This window comes from Kogia breviceps, chromosome 1 (assembly GCF_026419965.1).
Source record: "Kogia breviceps isolate mKogBre1 chromosome 1, mKogBre1 haplotype 1, whole genome shotgun sequence".
Lineage (NCBI taxonomy): Eukaryota > Metazoa > Chordata > Mammalia > Artiodactyla > Physeteridae > Kogia > Kogia breviceps.
In genome coordinates this window covers 166,171,272-166,191,807 of record NC_081310.1, presented here as the reverse complement: position 1 = coordinate 166,191,807, position 20,536 = coordinate 166,171,272, and the positions used below count along the sequence as shown (strand labels likewise).

General features: G+C 50.8%; 1 protein-coding gene across 7 annotated transcripts in view; it reads right to left on the bottom strand.

Moving 5' to 3' along the window:
• The window catches only part of ERI3 (ERI1 exoribonuclease family member 3), a 129,482-nt gene that overhangs the window by 56,585 nt on the left and 52,361 nt on the right, over positions 1–20,536 (bottom strand). For 6 of the 7 annotated variants that reach the window (XM_059083079.2, XM_067009223.1, XM_067009232.1 and 3 more), the window contains one exon: positions 5,257–5,329. The exons of the other annotated variant lie outside the window; for it this stretch is intronic. In XM_059083079.2, the coding sequence (XP_058939062.1) occupies positions 5,257–5,329 (73 nt within the window). The remainder of the gene's footprint in view (positions 1–5,256; positions 5,330–20,536) is intronic. 7 annotated transcript variants of the gene reach the window in all.

The following is a 20,536-nucleotide window of genomic DNA, read 5'->3' as shown; positions in this document are numbered from 1 at the left end:
TCAGCTACATTTCAAGTGCTCTATTGCTACAGGTGGCTAGTGGCAACTATACTGGACACAACAGATCTAGCACATGAAATGCAATCGTTAAATAAGAAATATTACTATTACTACTAGTGACCACTCCTCCTCATTCTCTAGTTCTGAATCTTCCTCCTCTATGTATCAAACATTGGTATTTCCCAGTGTTCTGTCCTAGGCTCTCTTTTCTTCTCATCTTATTCACTCCATTCCCATGGCTTCAATTATCATTCACATACCAATAATGCCCCCAAATCTCTATCTCTTATCCTGACCTTATCCTTGAGCCCCAGACCTATATATTCAAATACCTTCTCAACAGCTTCACAAGAATGTCTCAAAGGCATCCAAACTCAACATGTCCCACAGTGAATTCACCTTCTCTTCCAATCCCCAAACATCTCCTCCTTCCATTATCTCAGTAAATGCATTCCAACTCTCCCAGTTGCTTACATCTTAAACCTTGGGAGTCATGATGGTCTTCTCCTTCATCCTCAACCCTCATAGCCGGTCAGCCACCATTTCCAATCTATTGTACAGTCAATTCTGCTGTAACACTCGTTTTGAAAGAGCAAATTTGTTCCAGTGCAACTGAAGTATTAGGGAACGATTTAGCATAACGCACATTGTGCATTTGTGTGAGACTTTGTCCTTAAGCAATACAAGATAAACACAGGAAGTTACACCCAGCTGAACAGAGCTGTGTAAGAATAAACAAAATGACACATGCGTACACCTCAAACATATACCAGCTACCTGGATCACCATATGTGCTACAAGCCACAACCGTCTGATTACAATCTCTGATTTCAGAGAATTCTCTTTCCGCCACTTCACAATAACTCACAAGCTATAACCCTTCTCATGCCCATTTCCACAAGCAAACTTCAAGTTTTTTTCAAGGTAAAATGCCATACTTATCATAGTATTTATGTATTTCTTAACCATTTAATACGTGTAAAATCATGCTACCCATAATTTTTATTTTATTAGATTCCCATTATTTTTCATGTGTCACTCATGAAGTTTGTGAATACTGTGCACCTAACCCCATTTTTACTGCACAACTTTCCACAGCATGGTGATCTGGGGGGAGGTATATGTTGCATCACAGCAGAACTGACTGTACCACTTAACACTCCAGTTTCAGTCAATTTCTCTGCATTTCTGCTGCTAACAATTTAATCCCAGTAGCTATCATCTTTCACTTGGAATAGTCCAATTCTCTGGTTCTCAACCAGGGACGGTACCTCCCCACTCCCACACCATCCAGACCACCGGAAAAGTATGTGTCTGTCGGTGGGGAGGTGGCATTTTTAGTTGCCACAGTGACTTGGAGAGGTGCACTACTGGTTTCAATGAACAGGGACTGGGGATGCTGCGAGTTCAGCAATGTTGCCCACATGATGATGTGCCCCATCCCAACACGCCAACTAGAGCCCCATTAAGAAAAACCAGTACTGGTCCCCTATACCTACTCCTAGCTCTCTCTACACTGTAGCCAGAGAGACTTTTTTCAAAATGCAAATCAGATGATGCCTCTCCTATGTTCAGTACCCTTTAATTGCTTCCCCTCGCCCTAAGGATAAAGATCAAAATCTAAAGTCTGGTCTACGGACTCCCCTCCACTTTCATCTTATGTCAGCCTTCTCTCTTCCCCACTTTCACTGTGCTTCAGGTAGTCACTCATTCAACAAATAATGATTAAACATCTACCGTGTGCCAGGAACAATCCAAAGTGATGAAGACAGAAGAGTAAACAGAAGAGACAAAAGTTCTGTGGCCCCCATAGAACTTACATTCTTGTTTCATGAAGCTGCCAGGCTTCTCTTCACCCCAGGGCCTTGCCACGTGTGGTTCTCCGCTTAGCCAATTCCTGCTCATCCCCCAGGTCTCAGTTTAGACTCCCTTCCTCCCTCCACCCCACTAAGTCAGGTCCCCTTGTGATGTGATTCGATGACTCTGAGCTTTTTAGTGTTATAACACAATTGAAATTGTTTGTTTAACATCAATCTCTTCTGTTATATCCCCCCGGGGCCCAGCACACTACCTGGAACACAGAAGGTACTCAAAAATATTTTGCTTATTGATGCAGATGTGTGCATCAATACATGTGCATGTGCCCTGACATTTTATGAATATGTATATATAAACACATTCGTGTCTGTGTATATTTTCAGATATTTCTGTAGGTGACTGTGTATACACAGGTATCCAAGTATGGATACACACATACTGTTTTGGGTATGCTCGCTTGAATGTATTCATTCACATGAGTACACGTGTATATTTGTGTGTGTGTGTGTGTGTGTGTGTGTACTCTTCTGGCCCCTCAGTGACAGCTCTGATCTCCTGGAGGCCGCTGGAAGCAGGGCCCCACATCCTCTCTAAGCTGACAGCTCAATGAGAGTATAGATCATTCAATGACATTCCAAATGTCAGCAAACACTGGCTTGCTCCTCTCTGCTACAAGGAAAGTAGGTGGAGACGGAAGATGTGGAAACCTGGCCCTGGAAGAGCTGTCCTTCCCTGACGCAGCCCACACCGCCTCTGGACAGGAGAGGGCAGCTGAAAGATAACATTCTGCCTCTTCTCAAACTGGAGGCCTTAGTCAGTCAGTGCAGACCGTGACCTCAGTCCCAGGTGCTCACTCAGCATGTCCAGGCGGCCAAGCAGACCAGGACCCTCCCAATTCTTTTCACGGGGCAAAGCCCTGCTGGGGGGTTGAGGAGAGGAGAGGAAGGGAAGGGGGTAGGACAAAGTAAGATCAAGGATGGGAGAGGAGCCTGTAGACAGCCAGGGCCTGGGTTCCACATGGGGACAGAAGGCAGGAGTGAGGCTTTTACATGGTACTCCCACAACCCTGGCAATGGCCTCTCTGGCTTAGCTTTTAGCATTGCTCTTTTTAAAGGTGCAGGAATCTTTGTGCAACCTGCACTAAGTCACGCAGTATAAAGATCAGAAAGATTGCCATGTGCCTGGACCTCTGGGGCCCTGCAGCCTCCCTGTCTTGCATGGCCCCTGGCAAGGACTGGAGTTCGGTCATCTTTCCTGCTAGGCCCTTAAGCACAGCTGGAACACGATGTGGCTGTAGGGCAGAGAAGAAGGGGTGAGACCCCTGGTTTTTCTTAGACCTGCTCAGTCTACCTCCCAAGAGGCGATCACAGAGTCCTCAGTTTCTACTGGTACCCACTCCCCGCTCCATGGCTCAGCACAGTCTGGCAGACAAGCAAGCTGAGCAGGCTCAGCACAGCCGCCTCCACTGCCAGCAGCACCGAGGTAGTCCTGAGTGGCAGTGTTATCACACGGGTCGGCTGCTTTCCTGCCTCTCTGCCAAGGAAGCTAGAGGCAGGGAGTTATCCATACACCAAAAAGTCTAGTGAACTTCACAGAGCAATTGTTCATGGTCAGCGCCTGCCTCGCTTGGTGGGGCCTTCACATTGCATTTGCCGAGGCCAGCAAGCAGCCTCAGATGCACCCTGACAGCTGGCACGCCGTCTTCCAGGAGCACAGGCCTGGCCACACCCACACGCATAGCCCTGCCAAGGCCCGCGTGAGAGGGCCTCTCTGGAGCCAGCTCTCAGAGATCAGTCAGCCAGCCAGCAATTGTTCACTGAGCACACACTCTGCACCTAGCCTTGATCTAGCCACCGGGGACACAGAGAGGAACCAGACTCAGTCTTTGTGCTTCGGATGGACATATCTGCAAGGAAACACACAGACTCAGTTTCAACCCTCGAAGATCACTGATATCCAGAGTGTCAAGGAGCCTCAAGGCAAGAGTTCTACTGCAAAGCTTCTCAGTGGAGGTGAGACCTGAGCTGAATCGTCAAGGAGAGGGAATAAGCCCGATGAAGATGACTGGGGGCGCTTCAGAGGGAAGGCCATAGGCCAAGGCCTGAAGGCAGGACAGAGCCTGGCCCCCTCAGCCAAAGCTGGGAGGTAGTAAGCAGCTGTTGTTCAGCTGCAAGGGAGATCATCAGGAGAGGTGGGGAGGGGTCAAAGTACAGACAAGCCAGAGGGAAAAGGACCCGTACACCAGGGAAAAGCAAAGGAGTTTACAAACACCGCCACAGAGAGTGGCCGCCCTGAGACGTACGGAACAAAGTCCACGGTCATTGTCTTCCAGTGCTCCTCCAAATGCTCACTTAGCTCCAGCCCTCACACACACCAAAGGCACGCTGCTCCCCCTGCCCCGAAGCCCCCTCTCCTCCTCAGATCCAAATCCCACACCTCCCTTGAATGCCCAGTTCAAGACCCAAATCCCCACGATACCAGCCTGAGCCTCCAATGACCTCTCCCTTCTCTGAGCCCCCCGGGAGCCACTACTCTGACCTCTGGTGTGTCTCCCTTTTCTGAGCTTCCTGGGAGTCACTGAACGGCATGGGGTTCCTGGGGCTGCCCCAGGTCTGCTGCCCTTACATCACAGGGATTAATGGGAGTCAGTCTCCCTAGTGGCCTGGACCTCCTAGAGCCAGGATCCTGTCAGAGCAGGGGTCTGCAGAGTTTATTCCTACACCTCCCTTCTTGTGCTTACCTAGGAAGGACAGCACACACTAGGAGAGTACAGTTTTCTGGGTGATTCATTCTCTGCCAGCCCCACTTTCCTAGCTACACGGGGTCCCTCCCAGCCCACAGCCTCAGCGCCTACTCCCCAGGTGCTTAGTGCTACATGAGTGCCAGTCTCTTCCCCCATGCTCAAAGGGAAGTGGGCTCTAGTGTCCACAGCCCTTCCCACATGAGCAAGCTCGGCTGGGGCTAGACAGGACCAAAGCCCACCTGAACCAACTCTGCCTCCCAACCCGAAGGAGATACCAGGGCCAGTCAGGAGGCTCAGAGGCCACACTCATGATCACTCATGATACTTTCCCAGAGGCTGAGCTAGGACCACCTCCCTCCCAGAGGCAATGCAGCTCAGCCCAGAGGTGGAGCTCCAAGCAAGAACCTGGAAACTACCCTTAATTGGGACTTCTCTGCACATCTGGGTTAACACCAAGGAGGGCAGTGTCAAACTCCACCCAGCAGCCTGGCCCCCCAAGCAGCTCCCCACTCCCAGAAATAACCACAACCTTCCAGCATACATTAGCCAGGGAAGGGTATTGAGAAAAGAGAAGAAAAGAAAAGAGATGAGAACAACAAGATGAAAACAGCAATGAAAAAAGAAAGCAAGAGATGGGGGTGGTCTGAGGCAAAGGAGAACCAGAGGAAGCATGGAGCGGGACTCAGACACAGTACCTTTTTCAGATTAATCCACTGCTTGAAGTAATCTGCCACTGGCAAGCCCAAGTACTGGCATTGGCCCGGGAGCCTGAAGAAAGGGAGGAGAGAACAAGTTGAGCACCCATGTCCCAGGTACGGAGTCTTAAAACAGGAAATCCAATAGTCTATAAGACAAAGTGACCTCAAAGGCTAACCCACTAGCCATGGGTCCTACCCCACCCAAGAAAGGCACCCCACCTCCAGCACTCTGGACACTGGGCTCCAGGTGCAGCCCTCAGATCCAACTGTGAGAACCTGGAGACTCTATTCAAAATGCTATCAGCCGCACTGCTTTCTGATGGCCTACAACATGCTAAGTGTCTTACATTCTCACGTTAATTCAGAGAGATGCTGTGAGGTGGGTAGATCTGTATATACTATAGATGAGGAAAAGATTCAGAGGCGTTACCTAAGATTCCACAGCTAAAACATGATAGTGCCAAGAACTGAACCCAGGTCTGTCTCACTCCAAAGCCTATGTTCTTTCCAATGCATCAGAATGTTGTCGTCATCTTGTTACATAGAGAGGCAGAGATGTAAGACAGGAGGAGAGAGAGGATGAGCACGTGATTTAGAGATAGTTGGGCAGGGGCTTCGGCTCACATTTAAGTCTCAAGCAATAGGCTTTCTGTGATAGAGAAGAGACCATACATAGGGCTAAAAAGAAGTCAGAATCTAAACCAAGAACCTGTTCTTGTTTTTTCTTTAAATTATAATTATAAATTATCTCCCCTTCCAGCTGATGCCGTTTCACCCACACAAATCCATTCAGCCAAACACTTACTGATGTTTTACAATAACAGTCAGTCACTTAGGCCTCAAAAAGTAAGACTTAACTCCTGCACACAGGGGGCTCACAGTTTTTTCAATGGAATGGATAATAAAAGAAAGAGATAAAAAGGCTTAAGTTGGGACTTCCCTGGTGGCGCGGTGGTTAAGAATCCACCTGACAATGCAGGGGACGTGGGTTCGAGCCCTGGTTCGGGAAGATCTCACGTGCCACGGAGCAGCTAAGCCCATGCGCCACAACTACTGAGTCTGCGCTCTAGAACCCGTGAGCCACAACTACTGAAGCCTGTGCGCCTTGAGTCTGTGCTCCGCAACAAAAGAAGCCACCGCAGTGAGAAGCCCGCGCACCGCAACGAAGAGTAGCCCCCCACTTGCCGCAACTAGAGAAAGCCCACGCGCAGCAACGAAGACCCAAGGCGGCCAAAAATAAATAAACTTTAAAAAAAGGCCTTAAGTTGCAGCATTGGGGTACATGGAAGGATGGTGGAGAATACTAGAAATATTAGCTGGGGAAGATCACGGAGTTTTCTTGCTAAGAGGAGCTTGGCCACAGGCAATAGAAAGCCTCAGAAGAGTTGTGATTTACAAAGATTGTTCTGGGGGCAACAAAAACAATACACTAAAAAAGCCGAGTAGGGGCTTCCCTGGTGACACAGTGGTTGAGAGTCCGCCTGCCGATGCAGGGGACACGGGTTCATGCCCCGGTCCGGGAGGATCCCACATGCTGCGAAGCGGCTGGGCCCGTGAGCCGTGGCCGCTGAGCCTGCGCATCCGGAGCCTGTGCTCCGCAACGGGAGAGGCCACAGCAGTGAGAGGCCCGCGTACCGCAAAAAAAAAAAAGCCGAATAGTAGCCAGGAGACTAGACAGTAGCCGTAGAGACAGCGAGCCAGCAACAGGAAAAGATATAAAGGAAGCCTTGGTGACCGAATGGGACGTGGGGCCCAATGAGAGAAAGCAGTAGAACCCAATTCAGATGTGTGTGGCTTGGCTCGCTTCATGCTATTCAATTTCATTATTGTTTTTAAACTTTCTTCATACAGTGTCTCCCTAAACCAGGGTACACTGCTCCCACTGCCTCGCCCCTACCACCCCACCGGATGAAGACATGAGTTTGGGAATGTAGCTTTAGATATACACCTGACGTGTGCTAAGCACTCAACATCTGTTGAGTCTGAGGTGCCCAGGAGACATTTGGCAGTGGGGACGATGTCTAAGAGGCAGATGGATATCCAGTTTTAAAGACAGGCAGGGACTGGAGATATAAATTGCTAAATCATTAATGTAATTTAAGTAAAATTAAAGCCATGAGAGTAGACGAGATCACCTGGGAAGAGTGTGGAATGAGATGAGCAGAGGGCCCAGGCTAATGCCTCATAAGTCTTGTTGAGCTAAAATGAAACCAGGCCACCCCTACCGGACCGTCACCACAGACAAGGAACTCACTACTACACACAGCAGTTGGCTGTAATTTTGGACTCCTTCAATTCTCAGAACAGCCTTCCTTAATACTAAACTAAAATCTGTCTCTCATAACTTCTACCCATGAGTCTGAGAAATGTCTTTAGAAACTACAGAGAATGAGACTTCTATCTCTTCCTTGCAGAACCCTCCCAAGATCTGAGAGCCTCGGGAGCTTCCTCAGAGTTCCCTTCTCCAGGTGCCATAGCCTCAGCAACTTCGAGAATTCTGTAGGAGATAATGTACCATGAGTCGGAACTCACCCAACCCACCTCCATGTCCAGAGGGCAAGGCTCCTGGACCTTTTTCAGGGTATCAGATAGCCAAGGTCACACATGCTCTTTGGACCCCACTTCACATCACCTGTGGTCAACCTAAATGATGATGAAAGCAGGCTTACCCTTTCTGGAATATTTATAACTGATTTTTCAGCTTAAAAAGCAAGGTCATTAGTGTCAAATGCCAGAGTGGTCAAGCAAGATGGAGCTGAGAAAAACCCAATTAATTTGGCATCGGTGGGCTGGTGGGGTCAGAAGGCAGCAGGCAATGTGTTGAAGAGTGAGAAGAGATAAGAAAGTGGAGATCACAAGTACAAACTCCTTTTTTAGGAGGCTTGGCAAGAAGAATCCAGTTGAAATGACTTGTTTCTACCCTAGAAAGTGTTAGGGCAGTCAGCCTTCCATCTATTACTCTTCAATTATTTGACAGACACTAGTTGGAAGTCGGTGCCCATGTTTCGGGTGGTAGAGTTAAGGATTTACTTTTCTAAGACCTGAGACACCTTTCCAAGGGAAGGCTCCTCTCAGCACCCAGGTGGCACAGTGACGTTAACTACAACCAGTCAATTTCCTGAGAGGGAAATTCTGGCTGAGGCCAAGATGATGAAGGGGTATCCAGGTAGGATGTCCCCATGTGGGAACCAAGGACCAAGATTATAAGGAAATGAGGCAAGATTTTGAAAGATGAAAGGTAGCTTTAGGAACTAGAATGTGGTTGCCTAAGAAGCAGAACCGTAATGTCTGGATAATTTTCTTATTCCCTTCAATTTTTCTTTCATGTTCCTTATCCTTGGTATTTGTGAAATGCTTGCTCAGGTCAGCTATTTTTGAAAAATCATATTAAGACCTGTGAGTGAAGGGGGCCACCAGAAGCACCAGAATCTGCAAAGAAGCAGGTTAGGGGACTGGCCAGCAAAAGGCAAGGGTCCTGGGTCACCTATCATACTCTCCCTTAGCCAAGCCCAGAACCCTCTGATTCTTTTAGTTGACACGGGCCAGGAGTGCTTTTGGCTGGCTGGTCCTGGGAGAGGGAAGGGCTCCCTCTTCAGCAGGATTTCAAAGGCAGATATCAGCTGTAGGCTTCTCTACCCAGGTAGGGGTAGGATCCTAGCTCAGTAGGATCCTGCCTGTTTCTCTTGGTGGAGGACCTATACCAGTGTGGCCACACTGAGGACAGACTAGACAGATTGTCAGGCTGGAGACTCAGCTTCAGATATGGCTCAGCAGCATCCAGAGTGCTTCCTGGGCCCCCTGGCTGACGGAAGCAGAGGGAGGCGGGATCATCATTCTCACTCGGGGCCCTGGTCACTTGCAGGTATACATGCTGTTTGCAGACTCACAGGCGTTCAGGTTGCTGAGTCCTCCAGCTAATGGGAGGTCCTAGCTATGTGACTTCAAGATACAAGCAGTACAGTTATAGCAGGACCGAGGCCTATCTTCACAAGAGACACAGAGCCATATGCCAGAACTTGAACTCCCAGGTGCCTCGTGGGAAGACAGCTACACATTTCTATGACAGAACCCTAGCCCAGCTTAGAGAGCCCCAAGAGAAACCCGGTGAGGAAGGTAGGTTAGAGAAGTTGTCACCCCTTCATAAAAGAGGAAACTGATGCCCAGAGAAGAAAAAGGATTTGCTTAATCAGACAACAAGCCCAGGGCAGAACTAGAAATGGGATTTAAGTCTTCTGACTATACAAGGCATCAATCATATAGATGCAGTCTTTGCAGTCCCTGGGAAGGCAAGGTCTGGGGCTTTAGAGGGGCAGGTAGCACGGTGGTCAGTGCTCAAGGTTACACCTGGGTCCACGGTTCTTAGGAGCCTAAGGCTAGGGTCAGTGGGTACCAGTGGGTACATGGTTCTACCAATCTGGAAAAGAAAAAGGCACAGGTCACCCTGGCACAAAGGGCCTGAATGCTGTGAGTTCCTACCAGATACTGATCCCAGGGAAAGAGCCACTGGCAGTGGGCCCTGGACTAGCCTACGGGAATGAACGTGCAGGCAGGTTTATGGTGCCCAGGTCTCCAGGCAGCTGGGATCACTGGGCACAGAGCTCCTCAACTGCCCAAACATCATCTGGCCATGCTTATTACTGCTGCCCAATGAAATTTTATGCACCAAGTCCACAGGTGTGATTTCCCCTTCTTTATGAGGGTCAGAATGACATCACTGATGGCCAATAGAGAAAAGCCAATTATGTCCAGGCCATAAAAAGGAATGGGATTTTTTTTCAACCAAATCAAAACTTCCTTCAGCTTCGTGAATGCAAGGTGGCCTCTTTAAGGAAGCCCCCCCCCACACCACCAATCCCAGTCCTGCCTGTGGGGCTCTAAACCAAGGGATGTGATTGCTTTCCAAATACTATAGGGCCTAGGGCCAGAGAGGGGCTCTGCCTTTGGCGTTTAGCACATGGCCCTGCTCTTATCACACTGGCCCCTTAGGGTCATCAGAACCCACTGTGAAACCCTCTTGCTGATGCTTGACTGGCTCCCTGCTGCTCCATCCGGGGGGTGGGGGGGGGCACTAGAAAAGATACGGTACTCCTCAAGTTCCTTTATTATTCCTGCTAAATAACAAAAAGAAAGCAAAGAAAGCCCTCTCCTACTTAGAAAGAAGAGAACAGTATGGGAGGAACAGGGGTATAAGAAACAGCGCCCCGCCCATACGGCACAGAGCAAAAGGAGCCCCTCATCCAGCCCTCACACCTGCAGCCCAGCACTTGGGCTAGGTCCAGACAGCCCTGATGGCAAACAGGTGTGACCAGCTCAGCGCCAGCCAAGGTGGGGGACTAGCTCATTAAGGGAACGTCACCCTTGCTAATGGGTATGGTTGGGATGAAGCCACTGTTAGCAAGAGCTCAGCTCTGGAGACTGGGTGAAGCAGAGATGGGGGACTCTGCTACAACTACTAGGCTTGAGTCGATGGGGCCAGCAGCATCCATGGAGGTCTGACAAACAGACTGGCAGACACCAAGAGCCAGGACCAGCAGGAGAGGAGGCACCAGTTCTGGCAGAGGTCATGGACACTCTTCCTTCTGTGCTTCTCTCTCTGCAAGTCTTAGGGACAACTCTAAATTGGGGAGATGCAGGTCACTCTCAAGCCCTTAAAGAGGAGGAAGTCAGCTGAATCGGGGGCCATATTTGATCCCTCTCTGCCTCTCTGGAAAAGCTGTGGGACCCAGATCTCAGAGTGATGTAGGCTTTCAGTCCTGGTACTCAAAAGCACATACTGCTCGCCTGCAAAGGGCAAACTATTTTGTGCCACCTGATATGCAAAAAAAAGGGGAGTGCTGAGGTACAGAGGCCAAGAGCAGGGAGAAAGGCCCTGTCTTCTTCAAAGTCACCTTGGAGCACGGAAGCATGGAAGGCCCAGCCTGGGGAAGGCAGAAGCAGCAGCAGACCCAGCCGGCCAGTCAGATGCGAGCTCCTGCCGAGGGGTCACCTATGAGGGGGGTTGGACTTCTTTCCATGAGGTGCTCCACACTTGTTCATTCTGATACAAACCTTCCCAAAGAATGCTGTCACTGGCTGTCCTGCATCTCAGAACCACCACATCTCCTAGGCTTGTCTCCAACTCCCAGGGCTGAGCCTCAGGAAAGGTCCCCTTCCCCTGGGTCCCAGTCTGGGAGTCCTACTAGTCAGAGCCTCCCCACAGCATGACATGATTCTGCATCCAGCTCCGGCAGGCTAACCCAGCCGAGGCAGCACTTAGCTGGGGACGCAGCTCTTTGTCTCTCCTATTTCCGTTCCCCTACCCAGAGGAGATAAACAGACCCTGGGTGATAAACGGCCCGCCTTTCATGATCACTTTTCCTCAAGTTGAGGAGAGTAGCTAGTGATGGATGGGTTGGAATTTGGTTATCAGGAAGGGCTGTCAGCCAGAGGTGCCTATCTCCTCCCCCACTACGCAGGGCATCATTACGCTGTGGCATTGAGGTAAAATATGAGCAAGGGGAGGGACGGAAGGAAGAGGGGAAGGCTGGGCTTCTACACGGAGCCAACTGAGCTACAATGAGAGCAGGCACGGGGCTGGGACGTTAGTTATCTGCCTGTGACACCTTTTATCTCTGCACAAATTGGTCCTTCCACCCCCACTGCATCCTCTTATACAAACACAGGCAGGCACCATGTGTCACCACTGCAATCGCGTAGCAATTTAACCCGAATTAGTGAGGGGGTCAAACAAGGAAATAGGGGTTTCTCATTTCAACAGGTTCCTTAGTCTCTGCTCTGAACCACCACACTGCGGGGAGGAGGGTGGAGAGAGGCAGACTCATAATTGAATTCACTCACTTGGCTACTGCTGATGTATAAAAAAATTAATGCTCAAGTCTCGTACTTATCAAAGCCAGTCGGTTTCCATCTTACCTGCAAGACGTACCATGGCAGGAGATACAGCCTGGCTGCCCCCGGCGGGCCGAACGCTCAGTGCTTTCCACCAGGGCAGGACTGGCAAGGACAGGAAGGGAGAGAAAGGCACTGCTCTACACCAGCAACCCCTACTAGAAGCCTACAGGATAGTGTGCAGGGTGTGGGGGAAGGATCAGGGCAATGGGGGTTACAGAAGGTGAGCACATCAAAGATGATCCTGGACAGTTCAAGAATACACTTCAGTCTACAGAGAGAAAAGGCATTCTGGCTCCACCCTCCACCAGGAGATGGCCAGTAACCCCTCTCTGTCCCACAGACACACACACACACACACACACACACACACACACACAGCTGTGCTGAAATTGAGGAAACCAATGGGAGCACTGACAGCACTGACAAGGCTAAAAGAGCAGGGAGTGGAGGAGTCAGGTCTGTTCCCAAATCACTTCCCCCATGCAGACCCTGGAGCTAGAAGAGCCCCTGATGGGGGCGGGGGGAAGTAGAGCACAGTAGAAGCCCCACCAGGCACATGGCTCTGCCACACTAAGAGACAACTTGGTCAAGTGAACATGTGTCCTTGGGGAGTTACATCACCTCCATGCCCTGCTCTGTGAAGGTTAAATGAGCCGGCCAAGGGAAACATATTTTATAAATAAGCACTTATAGAAGGGATTCCGGCTGTAAGGAGGTCAGCTGAGACCAAACCTGCCTTTGGAGATGCTTCCAGGCCACCTGCATTGAGAAGACAGTGCATTGGTCAGGAAAAGGATTCTAGAGAAGTTTTCTGGGGATGACAGAGTAGGGAGGTCCCAGAACCATTCAACAGTTGCCAAAATGAATTCCAAGAAGCTTGGGGGTGAGTGGAGGAGCTGTGGATAGAGAAGCACCTTGGTACTCATTCTCCAAATCCAAAAATTCAGCACGCAAATAGGAGGGAACAAAAGCCAAGGCCTCAGTCTGACACACAAAGTGGGAGAACTTTCTACCTGAATTGATACCACATATTTATGGGTATCACTGAGACCCAGGAGCCTCAAGGAGTAGAGGCCAATCAAACCTGATTCCTATACTCAGGGAGCTTTCAGGACCACCTAGAAGATATCCACAGCATCAACTATAATGATCACTCCAGGAGAGACTACAGCAGAAGGGTCATCTCATTCCCGGGGATGGGAGGGCAATGCTGAGGAGCACTTACAGAGACTGAGCTTCAATCCCCTTTGCTATCTCACTCTCACACACACACACACACACACACACACACACACACACACACACACACACACTCTCTCTCCCTCCCTCCCTCCCTCTGTCCCTTCACTCTCCTCCTGCCCACAGCCTTGGGAGAACGCACTGCCGACTTCTCAGCCCACTTTGCCCCCACACTTGCCCCTATCCTCTGGGACGGCTGCAGGTTACAATTCCAACCACCAGCTTCAGAAAGATGATACACTTGCTGGAGCCTGCAAAGGGTCAGGAGAGAGTACTGTTTGAAATACCAGCGTGACAGCTGGCTCCTTGTCTGTCTCTTCCTCCCCCATCCCCCTCCCCAAACTTGTCATGGTACTAGAAGTCTATAAGCAGCCCATCAGCTTTAAATATCAGTGTGCGTGAAGCAGGAGCACGAGAGCGAGGGAGCGGGAAGCAGACAGCGAGCGCCTCTGTCGCCACTGCCTGTCAGGGAACACTAATGAATTTCACCACCAGCAGCCATGCCTCAGATGGGGGTGAGGTGGGGGTGGGGAGTTTTCTAGGGAGAACACTCACAGTATTAAAACATCTCTTCCCAAAGCCCTGTTAATAAATGTCACTGCAGAGCCAAGAACTATGCCCTGCCACTAGGACTCAAGGCAAGGGAGGGGTTGGGACAAGCCCTGAGGTCCTCCCAAACAGGAAGGGGAGTGCAAGTATGAGGCTGGAGGGAGCCAGCTGAGCCCCCCAATTAAGAAGGTGACCATATCACCCGTGCTCATCTCATAAAGGCCTTGGGATGCTTGGTTGAGAGGACTAGGAGGACAAGAAGGAAAGGCCTCGCACTGGGAGAGAGTACCAGCGGTATGGCCCCAGCCAGACTCACTCCCCACCCCACTTCCCGTTAACTTCAGCCAACTCACTACACACTTGAGGCCCCAGGTACAAGGGGCTCCAGGCCATCTTTCCAGATCTAGGGGAGGTGGGGTGAGGAAACTCAGGCACCAGTCCCAAAAGGAAGCTACTTCCCCAACAGACGTCAGAAGCCAGAGCTTATTATACTCTCCCTTTCACAGATGAGGAAATGGAGGTTGAGAGTGGAAATGTGACTTTCCCAAGGTCCTACAACTAGTAGGTAGTGGAGCCAGGACTCAAACGCAGGTCTCTTTCAATCCTAAAGGTCCTGATCTTTCCACGATACCACACAGCTTCTCTGAGGAGGGGCTGATCACCTCACTGGCTCCTGTGTGTCCTCTATTGCCAGGCCCTGCCCTGTCCCTTCACCCCCTCCCACTGGTACACATGCACCTCTGGCCTGGCATGGGCCACAGCTGCCATGTAGCACAGGGCTGGGCCTCAGGCCAGGGTGAACCCAGCCTGGCAGAGAAAGCCCTGGTCCCGAGCCAGGCCATCACCTGGGTGTCTCCACAGCCCAGAGGGCCTGGCTGCAGGCACAAGCCTTCCCTAGGATACTCTCCGCACAGCTCTGATCAGCACTGTCTGATCTGGCAGCGACCTGCTGTGCAGGGGGCAAATGACATTTAATTTCCTCTTGGTTTCCCTATGGTACAGACGAAAGGCCGTCACCTGCGTCTGGGTCTGGCAGCACAGCTGGAAGTGTTCCCAGACATGCTGCTCTGGAGAGTTCCCAAACAGAAACCAGAACACAGGAGGGTGCAGAGGGACGCCCCGTAGGCCAAGCTGCCCGTACTCCCAGAGAAAACCAACCTCAAATCCCCATCGGCAAAGCAGATGTTTGAAGCCTCCAAAAGGCACCATATATGTACAGAGCACCTCCCTGCTCCACCGCTTTGTGGCCCACCTGCCACCTATCTCTACTCCCATTTCTCCCACACGGAGCCCACAGAAATAACCACACAAAGCGCACAAGAGCCACAAACAGCCTGGGGAACAGTCTAACATGCACCTCCCCAGAGCCACAAAATCAAATACTGTGTATTTCGCCAGCCCCTCTCTGGTGAAACAATAAGACAAGCGCCTCTTCCGAGTCCCTCCTGCTGCAATTCTTCCAGGGAAAGGGCACAGTGCCCCACCTGTTGCGGCTGCGAAAAGTGCTGGAGTGACCACCAGGCCCGGCCAGCCCTCTTTCCCAGGTGGAATGGCAGAGGCCCCAGCAGGCAGCAGGGAGTAGGGTCCGGGGAGGAGAGTGAGCAGGTGACAGGAGGTTTCCAGGGTACTCTGGTCAGTGTCTTGGCTGGTGAGCTATTCTCTTTTTGGCTCAGGCACTCTGTAGCAGTTTGAGTGGTCTCCAAGATACCTCATTCATCCCCCACCAGAGTCTCCACCTGGCCTATGGCCATCTTGACCCTTCGCCTGAGCTGCCTTTGTGTGGCCTACAATGCCCTCTGGAGGCTCTGAGGAGAGCATCCTGCAAGCATTCAGGATCTAGGATGCAGTCTGACCTCTGCTTCCAGGACACAGCTGTTCCCCTTACCCCTGGCTGATCTCCTCTGCCCTGATCCCAGCTCCCCTGACCCCTTCAGGATGTGTAACACCTAGCCTACACAGTCACACTTCTGGTGGGCATTTTAAACCATGCTCCATGGAGCTCTAGGGTTCTAGGGGGGACATCGGGCTACTCTGTGGACTGGGGGAGGAAGAGGAAGCATGGGCAGGGCCTTGCCCCAGCTTCAACCAGAAGAGCTCAACTTTTATGTTTTGTAATATTGGGCTTTCTTTAACATTTTATTTCTTTAAAGTTTCCTGCTAAAAACACTACCCATTCAGTCTCTCTACTATGCTGCTCTGGGTTCTCACGGCCTTCGTTTTGTACCTTCTTTGTAGTGTCCTCATGCTCTCCCGTACTTATTACTTAGCCTGCAATTAGTTTTGCATGTGCTGCTCCTCCTGCCCTGATCACCTGGCAGTCCCCACAGTCCCCAGCACAGCACTTACTGGGCCCCGAGCAACTCTCAACAGAGGCTAACTTTAGGCTCCTGCTGGAATATTCTTCCAGGATACACGGCAGTTAGTGCCTTCGATGGCAGTTTCCAATGGTATTTCTCAGAAGAGAAGAGCTGAAGTGGGTGGTAACTGACATTTACAGGGAGGTCCTAGTGAAGACGTGTGGCACGTGCCACTCTTAAATCACCAAATGCAGCACACCTGCTACCATCATCAATCATCTAAATCAACCTTCCGGGGGACCAAGAAGACTTTTGCATCTGGCCAATCTCTGAGCAAAATGCAGTATATTCCAACAGGGAATACCACTCACTCGAGGTTTCTAAACCATGAATGTGGGACCATGGGAACACAGGATGATGCTCCTCAGCCAAGTACTCAAGGGTCTGTCCCCTTGTAGAGGAGTCACGAGTCCCACAGCTCTGCTTATCTGACTGGAGATGGGGGAAGCCCCTTGGCCGTCAACCAGACCCGCCACCTGGGCCTCCTTCTCCAGCCAGCTTTGGGGAGGTGGCAGCAGGGGGGCAGGGGACTGTGCTCCTCCTAGCTAAAGCTGCTTGTGAATAGGCCCTAGATTCCCTTATCCCCGGGGAAAGGGAGGTAGCAATGAGCCCTCTCCCTCCCTCCACACACCCCCACCCCACAGATGCCTCCCAGCAGGGCCAGGGAGGAGAGCCATTAGTGTGTGCCTCAGCAGACAATGGGGAGGAGAAGCCTCCAGAGCAAAGGACAACTGCAGCAATTAGAATGCAGGGAGGTTCAGAAGCTATTTAACTGGGTGACCCTGAGGTCGCTGCATCTGACTCCCATCCCTGGATAAATATTGCATGAGAGGGGAGGGGGGCAAGCGAGGGAGCCATCGGAGCGCTGCCCCCTCCTTCCACTCCTTTCCCCACCCAAGCCGGCTGCCTCCAGACACACACACCAAGAACCTTATTTACAGCCCTGACAGACAGAGCACTCACTCTGCTAACCAAGAGGGAATGGACAGAGTCGACTCACCCAAAACTGACTGTGGCAATCCAGGAAGAATCCAGGGCTGTCGGGGAAGGGAGCTGAGCCAACACTGAAACGCAAGGCTTCCCCCAGATTCTGGGTCCAGCTGGCACAAATACTCTCTATCACCCCAAAACCACCAGCAGGCAAAGCTGGTCCCAACCGGCAGCGAGTAAATCAAAAATGGAGCATCCTTCCACCTTTTGGGGGCCCTGTAATGGAAAAACTCCTGGATCTTACCACTACCCAGGTGTTCCTTAGCAAAGACGGGAGTCCTAGCTACCTGCCCAGAGGAAGCGGGAATAGCCACATGCCACTTATCCAGCGGGTCCCTTAGCTGACCTAGTGGGGAAAGGCCACGAGCAGGAAAGTCAGACAGAGCAGCAAGGGGTCAGGGTGGGGGAAGAAGAGGAGAGCGTCTGAGCACAGGCTGCTCCTCAGCCCCCTCGAGCCGCTCCTCCAGTCCTGCTCTAATGCACCCTGACATGCCTCTGAAGACAGAGAGCTGTTTGCAGTCAGCACCGTGATTTGTTAGTAATTATTTCCATGGTGTCACATTGCTGTCACTCTGTTAACAAAGAGACAGGCTGCCTCGGGCTGCCTGCAAGAAAGAATCGCAGAGAAAAAGGCCTGTCAGGCTCCCGGGATTCTCTGGGCTGGCTGGCTTTCTTCCCCAAACCAACATCCTTGCAGGCTTTGGAAGAAACAGTTTTACAGAACTATCAAGTCTGAGGCGTGTCACCCATTAGCCAGGGACACTGAGAATTTATCCCACCCGCTCACAGGCGCCCTTCCCAAAGGGCGACAGAACTAAGCCCCCAGAGTCCACAGATCCTTCAGGCATGGGCCACTACGCCAGCTGCAGCCTTGAGTTCCCTGGCCTTCACCTTCCAAGACCCCTGTTTCCTGACCCTTCCTCCTCACTGGGGTGTTCACAGCCTCTCATGTGCTCTTAGGAGCCTGAGGATAGAAACCTATTTCAGAAGCAGCCGCCCCACTGGCATGGATGGTGGTTAGGGAGTATGCGATGGCAGGGCATTTTCCCTCCTCGAATCTGCCAATCACCGTTCAAGACCAAAGCTGCTCAGGTACCAACACCTCTGTAGCCACCAGGTGCCTGAGCACCTGCGAGGAGACCCTCTCTGAGCTGCCTGGATTGGGGCAGAATCCACACTAGGAGAGCTGGCGGTTTGCTTTAGCACAAAGTCATGTCTCCATTACCCTGGCTGGGAATTAGAGGACAGATTGGCAAGCGCTGACAAAACAGAGGTCACTCACCTTACAGGCATGGAAAGTTGGAGATTAATTCTCTCCTCTCACAGAGGGAATCAGACTCCTGGATAGTGGAAGGAAGGACCAAACTTGAAAAACCCTTTCACTGCCAAGCAGCAGCAGCAGAGAAGGGAGATGAAAGCCCACAAAAGCCCTGGAGAGGCCCTGTCAAGGTGGCAAGAGCCACTGCCACCAAGCTCCTACAAAATCCCAGGAGACAGAGGGAGCCTAGGCAAGACTAAGATTCTTCTGGTATCAGGGTCCAAAACACAGAGGGCAGGGCTGGCTGCATGCACTGAAATGTAAGCCCCACGAAGACAGGATATTTTGGAAGTTTTATCTCTTTGTTCACTGCTAAATCCTCAATACCTGGAACAGTGTAAAACATGTAGCGGGCATTCAATAAACATCTGCTGAAAGAATAAATAAAATGGGTCACTAGGGCTCAAAGGCCACTTCCACAGGCCTGGGGTCAGCCTCTCTCTATCACAGGGGTTTAGAAAAGAGGGAGGCCAGTGCAGATTCCACAAGAGACAGGGAAGACCACATGTCTGAAGGACTGGAATTAGGACAAGCTGATAGGTCTAGGGAGATGCTCGTATCAGATTGAACATTCACATACTTATTCAACAAACATAAACTGAAAGACTAAAGAAGGTATGTAGTCCAACAGAAAGGGAACAGATAAACTGCAGTACAGTAACACAATGGAATCCTACCCAGAAATAAAAAGGCTGAACTACCGATACACACAACAACATGGATGAATCTCTCACATGCCATGTTGAACAAAGGAAGTCCAACTCAAAAGAGTACATCTTGTTTGATACCATTTATATGAAAGTCAGTAAGAGGCAAATGATCCAAAAGTAAAAGAAGTCAAAGTAGTGGTTACCTGGCAGAAGGAGGGCATTACTGACTGGGAAAGGGCACAAGGGAACTTTCTGGGATGATGGAAAAGGTTCTTCGTCTTGATCTGGGTGGTGATTACACAGGTGTTTACTTGTATAACAATACATTGAGTTGTCCATTTCTCATTTGTATACTGTATGCACCCTACTGTACCTATTTCATACCTCCATTTCTAAAAAGATAAATTTTTTTTAAAAAAGCTGGGTCTCAAGAGTCACACAAAGAATGTTCAAAAAAAACACAAAAATATCTCACCCAAAGGAAAATATTTTCCAGCATCAACTGTGGCTCTTTCTCCCTGGAGTTCAGGACACAAACCCTCCAGCCTTCACTCTCTATTTGCCAGAGGAAAGAGAAGCCCAAACAAATGGCCAAGGCCTGGAAGGTCCAAAAATGTTCAAAACACAAAGCAGTGCAGCCTGAGTCTTAGGTGGAGGACATCATGACCTGGTGGGAGGCCACATGTGGCCTCTACTCCAGATCACGTGAGCTCCAGGGAAGCAGAGCTGGCGCCCCCCGTCAAGCCGTGCCCTGCTGGTTCTGAGGCTCTCTGAAGCAGCCTGTCAGATTCTCCCATGCAGCGTAGAACCAGACTTCCAGACACTGCCCAGAAGAGCCACAAACATAAAACCAATTTGTCTTCCTGACAAGCCAGGCGGAGACTGGCTGAGCTACCCCAGCTCTGGGCGATGGTCAAGGTCTGACTGCCTACAGCCCCTCCTGCCAGCAAGGAAGAGGCAGTAAGAGCCTCATGGATGGTCAAGGGGCGCTCCACCTATCAGACCGGGGACCAGAAACCAGGCAGCAACGCTCACCTCAGGGCCAATTAAGCAGTAAAGAGCCATCTAGTCAGCAGCTCCGCAGCAGGGCGAAGCAGGAGGCTCCCACCACCATAAACATCTCAACGCCTGGTCAGTCACTACATAAACATCTCCATCTTTTATCAGGGTTTTAGCTGAGCAAAACTTCCATTCCAGGTATTCCTATAATCACTGAAGTGCTTTAGACCCTCTGACACCTTCCAGGGGGTGAGGAGATGAGGCTGCCACTGGGGCCCCACCCT